The 15,598-nt window shown below is 41.1% G+C and overlaps 1 protein-coding gene across 2 annotated transcripts in view; it reads right to left on the bottom strand.

The window, feature by feature from the left end:
• heatr6 (HEAT repeat containing 6) overlaps positions 1–10,220 on the bottom strand; it is a 72,495-nt gene extending 62,275 nt beyond the window's left edge. For both annotated transcript variants that reach the window (XR_012099893.1, XM_073053339.1), the window contains exon 1: positions 10,031–10,220. Coding sequence is in view for 1 of the 2 variants with exons in the window: in XM_073053339.1 (XP_072909440.1) it covers positions 10,031–10,219 (189 nt within the window). In the remaining variant the exon portion in view is untranslated. The remainder of the gene's footprint in view (positions 1–10,030) is intronic.
• Positions 10,221–15,598: the final 5,378 nt, after the last annotated feature.

Here is a 15,598-nt window from a genome sequence, read left to right as displayed (position 1 = left end):
AGAATCTGTCCAATTGAGGATTAATTCACTGGATAATATTCTCACCTTAATCACAAAGAAAAATAAGATGATGCTCCTGCAGTTAGGATGAAGGAAAAGATTTGAGTTCATGGTGCATCACTATCACTTTTCACCAGTGAGATCTGCCTATTGACTGGAATGTCAACAGTTATTTTATTTGTCCTTATTCGAAAATTACATAATTTGACCCCGGGTCAATGTACATTTTAGTAGCATTGCATGAGTAATCCAGAAAATGCAAGCAGTTGCAAATAAGAATATTATTCTTCAAGAGCCTAACTTGTAGTTAGTGGTGACTAGGGAAGGGCAGGATCAAGTAGACAAAATCTGCTAATTATGCACACCTTTGTGCAAACAAAGTTAGTGCGGGACACAGCTGCTGCTCTGCAGCATGTTATGACTAACCCTTCCCAATGATAAGTGTCAAGAGCCATTTCAACTCTGCATACTTACTTTCTGCGACTCATGAACCACCATTCTCTTAAATCTTTACCATTTAATTGTTTCTTGCCTTTTTATTGACAAGTCTACAACTAGGGGTATAATCTCTGGATAAGTAATCAGTTGTTTTGAGTATCAGAGGAAAAAAACTGCAAATCCTTGGAATTTTGAGAGGTCTAGGGGGTGGTGTTTTGTTGAGTGTATTGAAGGTTGAGATTCTGTTCCAGCAATGAGGGAACTGGAGGGTGTGGAGATTGAGTAGCAATGTTGACTTGGGAGTACAGGATTAAGACGAAGGTTAACTTTATTTATCACATACACATCGAAACAGTGAAATGTGTCATTTACATCATAATAAATCAGCGAGGATTCTACGGGGCTGGGATGCAAGTGTCACCATACGTCTGATGCTGACACAGGATGCCCAAAACTCACCAACTCAAACAGACAACTGCAGTGGTGCTGCTCTCCGGTCCTGTTCACCCTGTACACATCTGACTTCCAATATAACTCGGAGTCCTGCCATGTGCAGAAGTTCGCTGATGACACGGCCATAGTGGGGTGTGTCAGGAATGGACAGGAGGAGGAGTATAGGAAACTGATACAGGACTTTGTGATATGGTGCAACTCAAACTACCTGCGTCTCAATGTCACCAAGACCAAGGAGATGGTGGTGGACTTTAGGAGATCTAGGCCTCATATGGAGCCAGTGATCATTAATGGAGAATGTGTGGAGCAGGTTAAGACCTACAAGTATCTGGGAGTACAGTTGGACGAGAAGCTAGACTGGACTGCCAACACAGATGCCTTGTGCAGGAAGGCACAGAGTCGACTGTACTTCCTTAGAAGGTTGGCGTCATTCAATGTCTGCAGTGAGATGCTGATGATGTTCTATAGGTCAGTTGTTGAGAGCGCCCTCTTCTTTGTGGTGGCGTGTTGGGGAGGAAGCATTAAGAAGAAGGACGCCTCACGTCTTAATAAGCTGATAAGGAAGGCGGGCTCTGTCGTGGGCAAAGTACTGGAGAGTTTAACATCGGTAGCTGAGCGAAGGGCGCTGAGTAGGCTACGGTCAATTATGGAAAACCCTGAACATCCTCTACATAGCACCATCCAGAGACAGAGAAGCAGTTTCAGCGACAGGTTACTGTCGATGCAATGCTCCTCAGACAGGATGAAGAGGTCAATACTCCCCAATGCCATTAGGCTTTACAATTCAACTGCCAGGACTTAAGAACTTTTTTTTTTTTTTTTTTTAAAGCTATTATTAATGCTTTTTGAGTTAGTGATTTAGATGCATATCATATTATTACTGAGTTAAGTATTGTATGTAAGGAGTTTTTGCTACAACAAGTGTATGGGACATTGGAAAAAATGTTGAATTTCCCCATGGGGATGAATAAAGTATCTATCTATCTATCTTCCTGCACATATAACAAGCTCGTCGACTTCTTCAACTTTGCCTCCAACTTCCACCCTGCCCCAAATTTACCTGGTCCATTTCTGACATCTCCCTTCCCATTTTCAATTTCTCTGTCTCTGTCTCTGGAGACAGCTTATCCCATGATGTCTATTACAAACCCACTGACTCTCACAGCTACCTGGACTATACCTCTTCCCACCCTGTTACTTGTAAAAATGTCAACCCCTTCTCTCAATTCCTCGGTCTCTGCTGCATCTGCTCTCAGGAGGAGGCTTTTCATTCCAGAACTAAAGAAATGCTTCACTTCCTCTAACGTGAACACTGCCTTCAACCACAGCTCTTCTATTTTGCACGTCTGCCCTCATGCCATCCTCCAGCCACCCTACCAGGGATAGGGTTCCTCTTGTCCTCACCTACCACTCTACCAGCCTCCAGTTCAGCACATAATTCTCCATAATTTCTGCTATCTCCATATCTTTCCCTCCCCCCCCCCCCCAACACTTTCTGCTTTCTGCAGGGATTGCTCCCTATGCGATTCCCTTGTCCATTCATCCCTCCCCACTGATCTCTCTCTTGGCACTTATCCTTGCAAGTCGAACAAGTGCTACACTTGCCCCTACACCTCCTCCCTCACCACAATTAGGGGCCCTGAACTATCCTGTCAAGTGAGGTGACACTTCAACTGTGAGTCTGTTGGGGTTATCTAATATATCCAATGCTCCCAGTGTGGCCTTTTGTATATCAGTGAGACCCGACATCGATTGGCAGACTGCTTCACCGAGCTCCAATGCTCTATCCGTCAGAAAAAGTGGGATCTGCCAGTGACCACCCATTTCAATTCCACTTCCCATTCCCATTCCAACATGTCCATCCATGGTCTACTCTACTGTCGCGATGAGGCCACACTCAGCTTGGAGGAGCAACACCTTATATTCCGTCTGGGTATCCTCCAACTTGATGGCAAGAACATCAATTCCTCGAACTTCTGGTAATGCTGCCACGCCCCCCCTTTCTCTATTCCCCATCCCCTTTTCCCTCTCTCACATTATCTCTTTGCCTCCCCATCACCTCCCAGTAGTGCTCTTTCCCCTTTTTCTTTTTTCCATGGGCTTCTGTCCTCCCCTGTCAGATTCCCCCTTCTCCAGCCCTGTATCTCTTTCACCAATCAACTTCCCAGCTCTTTACTTCACCCCTCCCCCTCCCAGTTTCACCTATCATCTTGTGTTTCTTCCTCCCCTCCCCTCACCTTTTAACTCTGACTCCTCATGTTTTTTCCTCCGGTCCTGCTGAAGGGTCTCGGCCTGAAACGTCAACTTCACTCTTTTCCATAGATGTGGCCTGGCCTGCTGAGTTCCTCCAGTATTTTGTGTGTGTTAACTCGAACCATACATCTTTGGAATGTGGGAGAGGAAGCCAGAGCACCCGGAGGAAATGCACATGGACACAGGGAGATGGTGGTGGGAATTGAACCCCGATCTTACTATAATAGCATTATACTTACAAAAAGGCTGGATGAACTCAGCAGGTCGGGCAGCATCCATTGAAAGAAGCAGTCAACGTTTCGGGTCGAGATCCTTCAGCTTTTTTGTACGTCTTGATTTGACCACAGCATCTGCAGTGTACTTTGTGATAGCATTATACTATTGTGCCATACTTATAATGAACTTACTGAATACTGCAGCCATGTACCTGTTCATACTTACATTCCATATGTTCATGTGGGAGAGCAAAGACTTACAGAAAGCTTCAGGAAAGAGCACATCAAAATAACAGACTGAAATGATGAAGTGCAGACATTAGAAAGGAAAGAGGAAAACAGACTGGTGTGCAAAATGGAAGTAGGGAAATATAGTTTGTAACTCCAAAAACTAATCGAAGCAAAAGGCACCGGAACCAGGGATATCGATCTACTTACTATTCTTTGCTTTACTGAGGTGATGTGATGTGGTGGCATGACGTATCCCATTACTTCTTACATATGACCCATAATGAATTATGTAAACAAACAATGGCTCAATCAAACAATATATTTTAAATATTACTGAAATATTGAGTACAGTACAGCAAAGCTTTGCTGTTTCTGAAGGATTAAAAGAATAAATGTAAACAAAGGTGGCTCCTTCCAGTGTCATTTCACTGTGATCTTCTGCAGCTTGACACACATATTATACATCTGTACAACAGCCCCATTTCACAGATTCTGCCAATGGCACAATATTGTCATCATTTAAATAAATCCTTAAAATATTCAAAACTACCAAATATTCCTGCAATAAACTTGATTGAAGATCTTGATGATCCCTGGTAAGGGTGCTGAGGAAGAGGATTTCTTGGAATGTATGCGGGATGGTTTTCTGAACCAACATGTCGAGGAACCAACTAGAGAGCAGACCACTCTAGATTGGGTATTGAGCAATGAGGAAGGGTTAGTTAGCAATCTTGTCGTGCGAGGCCCCTTGGGTAAGAGTGACCATAATATGGTGGAATTCTTCATTAAGATGGAGAGTGCATAGCTAATTCAGAAACAAAGATTCTGAACTTAAAGAAAGGTAACTTTGAAGGTATGAGACGTGAATTAGCTAAGATAGACTGGCAAATGATACTTAAAGGGTTAACAGTGGATATGCAATGGCAAGCATTTAAAGATCGCATGGATGAACTACAACAATTGTTCATCCCCGTTTGGCAAAAGAATAAACCAGGGAAGGTAGTGCACCCGTGGCTGACAAGGGAAATTAAGGATAGTATCAAGTCCAAAGAAAAAACATATAAATTAGCAAAAAAAAGCGGCACACCTGAGGACTGGGAGAAATTCAGAGACCAGCAGAGCAGGACAAAGGGCTTAATTAGGAAAGGGAAAAAAGATTATGAGAGAAAGCTGGCAGGGAACATAAAAACTGTCTGTAAAAGCTTTTATAGATACGTGAAAAGAAAAAGATTGGTCAAGACAAATGTAGGTCCTTTACAGTCAGAAACAGGTGAATTGATCATAGGGAACAAAGACATGGCAGACCAATTGAATAACTACTTTGGTTCTGTCTTCACTAAGGAGGACATAAATAATCTTCCGGAAATAGTAAGGGACCAATGGTCTAGTGAGATGGAGGAACTGAGGGAAATACATGTTAGTAGGGAAGTGGTGTTAGGTAAATTGAAGGGATTAAAGGCAGATAAATCCCCAGGGCCAGATGGTCTGCATCCCAGAGTGCTTAAGGAAGTAGCCCAAGAAATAGTGGATGCATTAGTGATAATTTTTCAAAACTCCTTAGATTCTAGATTAGTTCCTGAGGATTGGAGGTTGGCTAATGTAATCCCACTTTTTAAAAAAGGAGGGAGAGAGAAACCGGGGAATTATAGACCGGTTAGTCTGACATCAGTGGTGGGGAAAATGCTAGAGTCGGTTATCAAAGATGTGATAACAGCACATTTGGAAAGAGGTGAAATCATCGGACAAAGTCAGCATGGATTTGTGAAAGGAAAATCATGTCTGACAAATCTTATAGAATTTTTTGAAGATGTAACTAGTAGAGTGGATAGGGGAGAGCCAGTGGATGTGGTATATTTAGATTTTCAAAAGGCTTTTGACAAGGTCCCACACAGGAGATTAGTGTGCAAACTTAAAGCACACGGTATTGGGGGTATGGTATTGATGTGGATAGGGAATTGGTTGGCAGATAGGAAGCAAAGAGTGGGAGTAAACGGGACCTTTTCAGAATGGCAGTGACTAGTGGGGTACCGCAAGGCTCAGTGTTGGGACCCCAGTTGTTTACAATATATATTAATGATTTAGACCAGGGAATTAAATGCAGCATCTCCAAGTTTGCGGATGACACGAAGCTGGGCGGCGGTGTTAGCTGTGAGGAGGATGCTAAGAGGATGCAGGGTGACTTGGATAGGTTAGGTGAGTGGGCAAATTCATGGCAGATGCAATTTAATGTGGATAAATGTGAGGTTATCTACTTTGGTTGCAAGAACAGGAAAACAGATTATTATCTGAATGGTGGCCGATTAGGAAAAGGGGAGATGCAACGAGACCTGGGTGTCATTGTACACCAGTCATTGAAGGTGGGCATGCAGGTACAGCAGGCGGTGAAAAAGGCAAATGGTATGTTGGCATTCATAGCAAAAGGATTTGAGTACAGGAGTAGGGAGGTTCTACTGCAGTTGTACAAGGCCTTGGTGAGACCGCACCTAGAATATCGTGTGCAGTTTTGGTCCCCTAATCTGAGGAAAGACATTCTTGCCATAGAGGGAGTACAGAGAAGGTTCACCAGATTGATTCCTGGGATGGCAGGACTTTCATATGAAGAAAGACTGGATCGACTAGGCTTATACTCACTGGAATTTAGAAGACTAAGGGGGGATCTTATTGAAACGTATAAAATTCTAAAGGGATTGGACAGGCTAGATGCAGGAAGATTGTTTCCGATGTTGGGGAAGTCCAGAACGAGGGGTCACAGTTTAAGGATAAAGGGGAAGCCTTTTAGGACCGAGATGAGGAAAAACTTCTTCACACAGAGAGTGGTGAATCTGTGGAATTCTCTGCCACAGGAAACAGTTGAGGCCGGTTCATTGGCTATATTTAAGAGGAAGTTAGATATGGCCCTTGTGGCTAAAGGGATCGGGGGTATGGAGAGAAAGCAGGTATAGGGTTCTGTGTTGGATGATCAGCCATGATCATTCTGAATGGCAGTGCAGGCTCGAAGGGCCGAAGGGCCTACTCCTGCACCTATTTTCTATGTTTCTATGTTTCTAAAAGAACAATGAAAAGACCGATGTATTTATAAGCAAAGTCTTTTTTGAAGATTAATACAAGAAACACATGCAAACAAGTATTTTTCACTAGAATAAGACCCTGAAGCCTATCAATGATATTCTCACCAAACTCTACATACTTCCTCTTCTGACAATTTTCTTAAGGCAGTGACTAAACAACAAATGAAAATTTCAAACCAAAAGTTATAGTCTTCTCCAGGAAACACTGCCATCCTGAAATACATACCTGCCTCTCAAAATCCAACCCTACATCCCCATTGGGAGAGGTGGAAACGGGGAAGGCTGGCCAACAGGGCTCTGGTGAAGCAGTACAGGCCAATCCCCTGTACAGTGGATACAATGGATTACAGAAACATTGATGAACTCCAACCTTGCCATCGACTTTGGACGATGAAGGTGGGAGGTCATCAATGGCCAATGTTCCACTGGGAGCTGAAGGCCCAAAAAGAAGAAATACATAACTATAATACTCCATAAATTATTCACTCATCTAGATCCCTTAAACTTTTATTTCTATGCATAAAATGGAAGGAGGCTATTCACCCCAATGCAACCAGGCTAGTTTTTCTTCTTGCAGCCTGTTTATACATTTCATGATGTTCACTACTTCCATCCAATCCCCTATCATCAACCTCTTTTCCAAGATGGACAACAATCTTCTCATCTCTGAAGTAAGCCCTTTTACTCCCTTCCTAAAACCTTCACATCACTCCAACAGTGCACTGTCCAGAAAAGCACACAATATCCCGTTTGTGCTTGAATAAATGTTTTACAAAGGTTCATGACCACCTCACTACTATACTCTATAAAGCAAAGGATTGCATGTTTGTTTTTAAATCACGTTCCCAATCTGGCCTGCCACTTTCAACAAACTATGCACATGTACCCCCATATTTCTCTGTACTTGCAGTCCTCATAGATTTTTTTATTCCTGTATTTTAAACTGTATTTCCTATACTTCCAAACAAAATAAAACACATCACAATTCTCAGCATTAAATTTCATCAGCATCAAACCATTCATCCCACCTGTTCATATCTCCTTACCATACAATTAACTGATTAAGAGACAAGTTCTTTTTTAAGGTGTTCATTAGCTTAGCTGCAGCCTATACTGAATAGCCACTTCATCAGATACCTCCTGTACCTAATAAAGTGCCCACTGAGTGTATTTCCATGGTCTTCAGCTGCTGAAGCCCATCCACTCTAAATTCGACATGGTGTTCTCTCCCACACACCACTGTTGTAACGTGTGGTTATTTGAGTTACTGTCAGCTTGAACTAGTCTGGCCATTCTCTTCTGACCTCTCTCATTAACAGGGTGTTTTCACCCACAGAAATGCCACTCACTGGAGTTTTTTTGTTTTTGCACCATTCTCTGTAAACTCTAAAAGATCGTTGTGCATAAAAATCCCAGCAGTTTCTGCGATGCTCGAACCATCCCGTCTAGCATCAACAATCATTCCACAAAGTCACTGAGATGACATTTTATCCCCTTGACCATGTCTGCATGCATTTATGCATTGAGATACTGCTACATGATTTGTTGATTAGATATTTGCATTAACGAGCAGGTGCAGGGGTGTACCTAGTAAAGTGGCCACTGAGTGTAAAACCATTTAATCTGAAGGTTCTTTTCCAAATTCATGAACAGCATGCACAATTCACTTTCTATCCTTTAAGGAGATGAGATCTTATTTTTAATTACTTGTAATATTTTACCCAAATGGCCAGATCAATCAAGCTGTATTAACTCATACTGCTGTACATAGGCTGCAGCACTTGTCGACATAACAGCAATGTAGTTACTTCAAAACTGCATTTGTATTCTATTTTAAAATGTTAAGACATTCCACAACACTAATTCAGTTGGGACGATGTTCAATAAAACCTTTAACTTATTGACTATTTTTGACACATCCACATAAGCTTCACAATAGTATGATGCATTTTCCAAATGAACCAAATAAAAACATTGACAATGAAATGGTAAACTTGCTGTATTGTACATCATTGAATTACTTACCCCTAGCAAGAGGTATTGGTTCTGTTTATTTGGTCTGATAGAATGATACATTTACTGGTTCAAGGGAGGAGGGGGGAAAATATTTACCCAGGATCGCACTACTAAAAGAAATGGATTTGTTTTCAGGTTGCTGTGTAATGTTGATGCTGCTGATATTCAGGAATAAAAATCAGAACTGTAATAGCAGTAAATTCCATTCAGACCACTGAGTCATACCAGTCCTTAATAGAGCGATCAATCCTCTTCTGCTATACCCCAAGGCATACCTCTCAAATGCCTGTTCAGTTTCCTATCGAAAGCCCTGACTGATTATCTTTCCAGTAATTCGTGAACCCTCACTGTCTAGGAAAAGTTTTGTTTTTAATTATAACACCTTAGGATGTCCTAAAAAACTAAACAAATGTAGTCACGAATCTCACCTTCAATTGGGTCAGAAGATCCCACCAGAAGGATGAAAGTGATGTGTCTAGATGGCAGCAGGGGGGTGGGGGGGGAATAACTGCCAGGAGAGTCAGCTTCTTGAAAGGGATCACCTATAGCCTGTCCTCGTCTAACCATGCCTTAGCTAAAGAAAGCACAATGGTCCCTCTGTTTCCTCCGAATGCTAAAGAAATTCAGCGTGTCCCCCTTCACCCTCACCGATCTTTATAGATGCAGCACAGAAAGTATCCTACCTGGATATACCACGGCTTGGGAAGCAACTGCTCTACCCAAGACTGCAAGAAACTGCAGAGAGTTGTGGCCACAGCTCAGCACATCATGGAAACCGCCCTCACCTCCATACATTTCTTCCTGCCTTAGTAAAGCTGCCAACGTGACTAACAACCCCATCCAGCCTGAACATTCTTCTTCTCCCCTCCCATTGGATAGAAGATGTAAAAGCCTGAAACCACATACCACCAGGCTCAAGGACCACTTCTACCCCATAATTGTGAGAAATTGGATGTTCCCTATTATGATCAGATGGACTCTTGACCTGACAATCTACCTCGTTATTGCCTTGCACCTTATTGTCTACCTGCACTGCACTTTCTCTGTAAGTGTAACGCTTAATTCTGCACTCTATTATTGTTTGCCCTTGGATTACCTCAAAGCACTGCTGTAATGAAATGATCTGTATGGACGGCATGCAAAAAAAAGTTGTTCTTTTCACTGTACCTTGTACATGTATCAATAACAAACCAATTTTCCAATACAGTAGTTAAACGATTGCGCCTTGTTTGTCTGTACAGGAAAATCTTTTTGTGATTAAGTAACGTAAACACCACCACCAAACTGCAAAAGAAGGGCAGCAACGGGTTATATTTAGTTACTGTCACGAATGATCAGCGTCTCTCAACCCCTTACCTCGCGGTTTATGCTAGAATGGTTGATATAATTCTCCGAGATGAGCTGATCGAAGACCAGATTAAGCTCGGTTTTGAAGTTCTCGTTGTCTGAAGCCCTGATGGTGAAGAGCTTGTTACGGAAGCGGCTGAAATCACAGTCTGAGTGGTAAGTCGCCACCGGTTCCCCTCGCCCCTGCTCGGCGGCCATGACTGTGCCGCACTGAGTCACTTCCTGCAACCGGGCCTCCTCTCCATGGTAACGGGCGCACGCAGCCGGCAACTCCATCCGGGTTAACTGGAGGTCCAGTCAAGTTTCTGTCACGGTGGAGAGTTTCTCTTTAACTTCACCGAACCTTTCAATGTCTGTGAGACTGAATAGGTTGCTCAAATGGGGAAAGAGAAAACTTAAGCAAGGTTCTGAATGACTGGCCGTTTGCACTCTACCAAAGACATTTTTATGATCGTGTATGTTTTTTAAGACTGGCAAAAGGGGAAAAGTCATTTTCTTTGGATGGAAGCCAGTATTGGTGATTTTTTAAAAAATATTTCACAGATAAACTTTACTCATAATAATATACATAAAATAAAAACATGATACAACACATTCTTAGTGGCATATGGTCAAAAGATTCAATAGTGTTCATTCTTTATTTAAGAATCAGCACCGTTACTTCCCGGGGCAGTACACCCTCTCAGTGATTAAGGGGCTTCCCCACCCGACTCAGCCGCTCCGTGTGCAGTATCCCACTACAGACCCAAAATTTCTTGAACTCGTCAAGAAACACCGGCTGCTGGTTGGAGAACGTACCTTCCTGGTAAACATGCCAGGCTAGTATTGGTCAACTGGTCAACCAGGCCAGTATTTGCTGTATACTTGAACGGGAGACAATAAAAATGCTGATTCATTGGATGCCGGTGATAACAATTATAATTTTTAATTATTTCTGTTCTCATTATGGATTATTTTCTGCCCATTCAATTTTTATATAAAACAGCATTTGTTGTCCTATATTATTGCAATTATTTTCTGGTTACAATATGTGAGCATAAATACTTTATATTCTGTTTGTTCATAATGGATACACATAATGAGTGAGTTTTACTTGCTGGGTGAAGTTGTGAATATTTCCACAGACTGCCAAATTTTTCCCCAGAAATTTACTTTGTTAATAATATACACCATACATGGGACATGCCTTTTTCTATATTATTTGTACCATCCATTCGACAGGAATTTGAATGTGAATAGGAACTTTGCAAGGTTTGTTGGGCCAATTAGCTTGTTCTTGTCAAAAAAAATACTTTATAATGTTCTAATACGTTTTCTTACAATTTATTCATGCTGCCCATGTTCCATTAAACAATGCATTCAAGCAGCATTTGAGATGGAGACAATGATTTTTAATGTAGTTTTTCAACATTAAAACATTTCAACAGTCACTGATATGCTGTGCCATGTTTATAAATGTGTCTAATGCAACCAGGGCACTACCATTTTGAAGAACGACTGGAAAATTACAAGTGACATGGAACAGCTTTGACGTGAAAGGAGGTTAGAAAGAGAGGCCAGATCTTTTAAAGCTTTTCCTTTCTCAGCACTGCAAACCTCACAGTATTTGAAAGATTGGGAATTTTCCATTGCATCTTCATTTAAATTGCAAATTCACAGTCTTCTGATGAAATTGCTTTCAATTTTCAGTTCTGACAAAGAAATGCAAACAACTGTTTCTATTAAAACAAATTGCTGATAGCCATGTATTCAAAAAATTTAAAAATACTAACTGGGAGCAGGCATACACCATCTGGTCCTCTGAGCCTGCCCCAACATTTATTAAGATCATGGCTTTCTAGCATTTTGTGTCCGTTTTTATTAATTTATAATAATCACTGAATTACATAAATGGTTAGATTTTCATTTTGTTACTCCTGATTTCAATATTTTAAGTGTCATAAGATCCACTTTTGCAAATTCAGAATCTGTGACTCACAGCTGACTCCTGAGATGGATTTGATTCCTGTAGCTATGCATTGTAGGTTATGGAAATAAATATTAATATTTCACATCACCATAATCACATGCAGTTTTGTTGAAAATATGTGAAGATTATTGAGTTCAAACAGGTTAATATCTTTCTGGCATGGGTACCATGGTAACTAGAAGTGAGCCTCCATAACCTTTTGGGTTTTGTTGTATTATTTTGTGTAAAACAATATGCGAGCAACCTCTGATGGCAATGCCAATTCATCCACTGTGAAGGTAAACTACAAAGTAGAATGACCCAATATTGATCCTAATCTGTGCTTATGTAACTGACTGGACCAGCTTTTATTCCCCATTGAATATGAAGAATTCAGTCCATAATTGTGGGTATTGTGTGAGACCAGAATATATTTTGACTGCAGCTCCCTTCACCATCCTGCTGATAGCTGTGTGATAATACTCATCATTTTTGAGAGCAATTTTTTTGTCTGAGATGCTAGATGACCCGTTCCTGCACAGTAAGCCCAGGACAGATGGGGAAAATCATCAATTTTAAAACATGGCAGTTTTCTTTCTTCTCATTCCCCCTGGTGTTCTGCAAAGAGATCATACTAGGGGCATGATTCTCTTGGATTATCCACATCTTGTTGTATTTACACATGTTCAAATAGAAGCTCCATCTTCACATTCCTCGTTGTTTTCCACAGGGATCATGAAATGGGGTTGAGAAATCTGACTAGACATTATTTCCATTCCACTCAGCCTACCAATGCTGAAACTACAAATATTATCCTGGCTTCTCATCACCTGAGAATGGTGATTCAGTCAAGAATCAGAGGAATAAGTTGAAGGAAGCCTTGTTGAGTTATTGAAGAATGCCTTGCCAATCTTATTAACTACAGCCAGTATGATGAGAGAAGGGATATTTATCCAAGTCAGAGGAGTGCAATTAAATGAACTGAGTGGTACAAAACATCTTGCAATTTTGTTGTAGTTTTTATTCATCCTATTTTAGGAGGCGAATTGCTCATTGCAGAATACTCATCCTCTTGGTGATCCACAGGACGTTGATTGAGGAGGATTGTTTGAAGATTCTATTAAAAATCATGGGAAGATGAATGGAAATTCTATTCTAAGTTATGCCCTCCAGTTTAAATATTAGCAGGCAAGCTACTTTCTTCAGGCATCTCCAATCATGACATAACTGGGCCATTGATGGCAAAAACTAAGGTGATCAAGTGGATGATGGTCACTTATAATGGTGGCCTGAAACTTCAGTAACTGAGTTCCAACAATCAAGGTGATCTTACTGCTCATCAGGCCATTGTAGATCATGACTTCCATTGGTGTACTTTGCAAGGATTGCTCAGTGCCATGTTCAAATATCGAGGACATCACCTACTGCTGACGTCGTGTCCACTGATGGATACACAAGGGCAATGTAAGTGAATGGTTGTGGCAGAACCTCACCTATTACAAGTTGTAAACATGTCCATTTTTTTGCTGAATAATTGTGCAGAAATACAAGGTTGGCTGCATGGAATACTATATCTTTTTCAGCAGCATGGAATCAAAGATGACTTGTTTCCACCAGTGTCTATCCCATACTTTTTTTTAGTGTGGAATAATCTATGCTCACCAAATACCTTATGGTCTTGATCCAAAGTCAAGGAAGTCCAAGACAGTTGGAGGGCTGACTCTGTACTCATGTCGACATGCTCTAACCAACCACTCACACAGATGAATGACCTTATACATATGCTTTCACTCAGCTGCCCTCCTTAAGTCGCCCCATCTCTGACCCCTTTTACTAACTGCCTTTCTTGATCTCCAGCCTTCTCATAAACACAAGAGATTCACAGATGTTGGAAATCCAGGGAAATACACACAAAATTGCTGGAGGAGCTCAGCAGGTCAGGCAGCATCTAAACGGTGACTCTTTGGTCCGAGACCCTTCTTCAGGACTGGAGGAGAAGGGGGAAGATGCCACAATAAAAAAAAAAAGGTGGGTGGAGGGGAAGGGCAAGCTGGAAGGTGGTAGGTGAAGCCAGGTGGGCAGGAAAAGAGCTGGAGAAGAAAGAATCTGAGAGGAGAGGAGAGTGGACTATGGGAGAAAGGGAAGGAGAGGTACTGGGGAGGTGATAGGCGGATGAGATGTAGTAAGCGGCTAGAGTGGGAAATGGAAGAGGGAAGCAGGAGGGGGGAAAAAAAAGCAAAAAAAATTAAAAATTACCCAGGAGAAATCGATGTTCATGCCATCAGGTTGGAAGCTACCTGGACAGAGTACAAGTTGTTACTCTTCCATGCTGAGAGTGTCCTCATCACTACATTACTCCCCCAATCTCCAGCTGACAGTAGTTTGCACTAAGAGTGAAGCTACCCAACAAATACCATCAAGGGTCACTTCCCAATTCTCAGCAGCTGAGCCCAGAGCCTCTCCTAGAAATGTACAGGATAATCTTCATCTTATGCTAGCATACAATAGACCCAACAATCACCCATATGGCACTAGGGTATTAAGAGATCAAAGTGGTATACAGCTAGATATGTTTTTAAAGTGATGTATACAAGTCAGCATATACTACTTTGATATTCATTTTGCCATCATATACAGGAAAATAAAGAAATTCAGTAAAGACTATTGCAAAGGCTTAGCTGGGAGTGGGGCTAGTTCCAGTGTACAGATTCTCTGCAGCAGAAATGTGCCCAACTGCCTTTGTTGTTACTCCAGACTATTTCCTTGATGTCACACAAAAATTCAATTACGTAGACTGCCATTTGGGATCACAGGGTCCTCGGGAAGGGAATTTTACTCCCCAACTTCATTATGGTTGATATAGGATATATTCTTATTTCTCCTGACTCCCTTATCAATTTGCAGTTTTTACAGTGGATGAGATTTTTGAAATATTCAGGCATTTTCAAAATAGCCTCATTGTTAAAATTGACCAAAGTTGTATTCTGCAATTGAAATTAAGATTTTCTCTAGTGCAAACTGCAACACATCAGTAATTCTCTCCAAGTATATCCTCTGCTAACTTACCCTTCTCCATCAGAAGGCAATTCCACATGAATAAACACAAGGAAGAATGCATTCTGCTTTCCTCCTATGCATTACCAACTCAAAGTTTATTCACTTAATCAAAAAGATCACCAGAAAACTTAAGTTTTGGCTGAACATACATTATATGGGAAATAAAGTTTCATAAATATGTTCAAGATGTGTCAACGTATTGCATACTAGAACACTTAAATAAAGGGGAATTCAGATGGAACAAATTTAGAATAAAGCTCCTTGTCCTGTAACCCAGCAATGCACTTCTATTTTATCTTCTGAATGTAACTTGGAACAATTTCTCAAGAAGTCTCATTCAAGATACTAGAGTACATCTCACAATTAACATTAAAAATGTCCCTTTTACCATTCCTATAAAACCCTTTCTCCACAAGATTCAAGTGTGACAGGTAAAACTACCATTTAAAGAGCCAATCCGATAGATTAAAAGATGAGACTAGGGCTTACTTCATTTTACTGAACATTTATTGGTCTGTAATGATTTTCTTTATACAGATGGCTTTGAAATACACACGTTAAAATTTGAGAAA

This window comes from Hemitrygon akajei, chromosome 8, assembly GCF_048418815.1.
Source record: "Hemitrygon akajei chromosome 8, sHemAka1.3, whole genome shotgun sequence".
NCBI classification, from domain to species: domain Eukaryota; kingdom Metazoa; phylum Chordata; class Chondrichthyes; order Myliobatiformes; family Dasyatidae; genus Hemitrygon; species Hemitrygon akajei.
The sequence above is the reverse complement of the archived record's forward strand: the minus strand, read 5'-3'. Positions and strand labels throughout refer to the sequence as shown.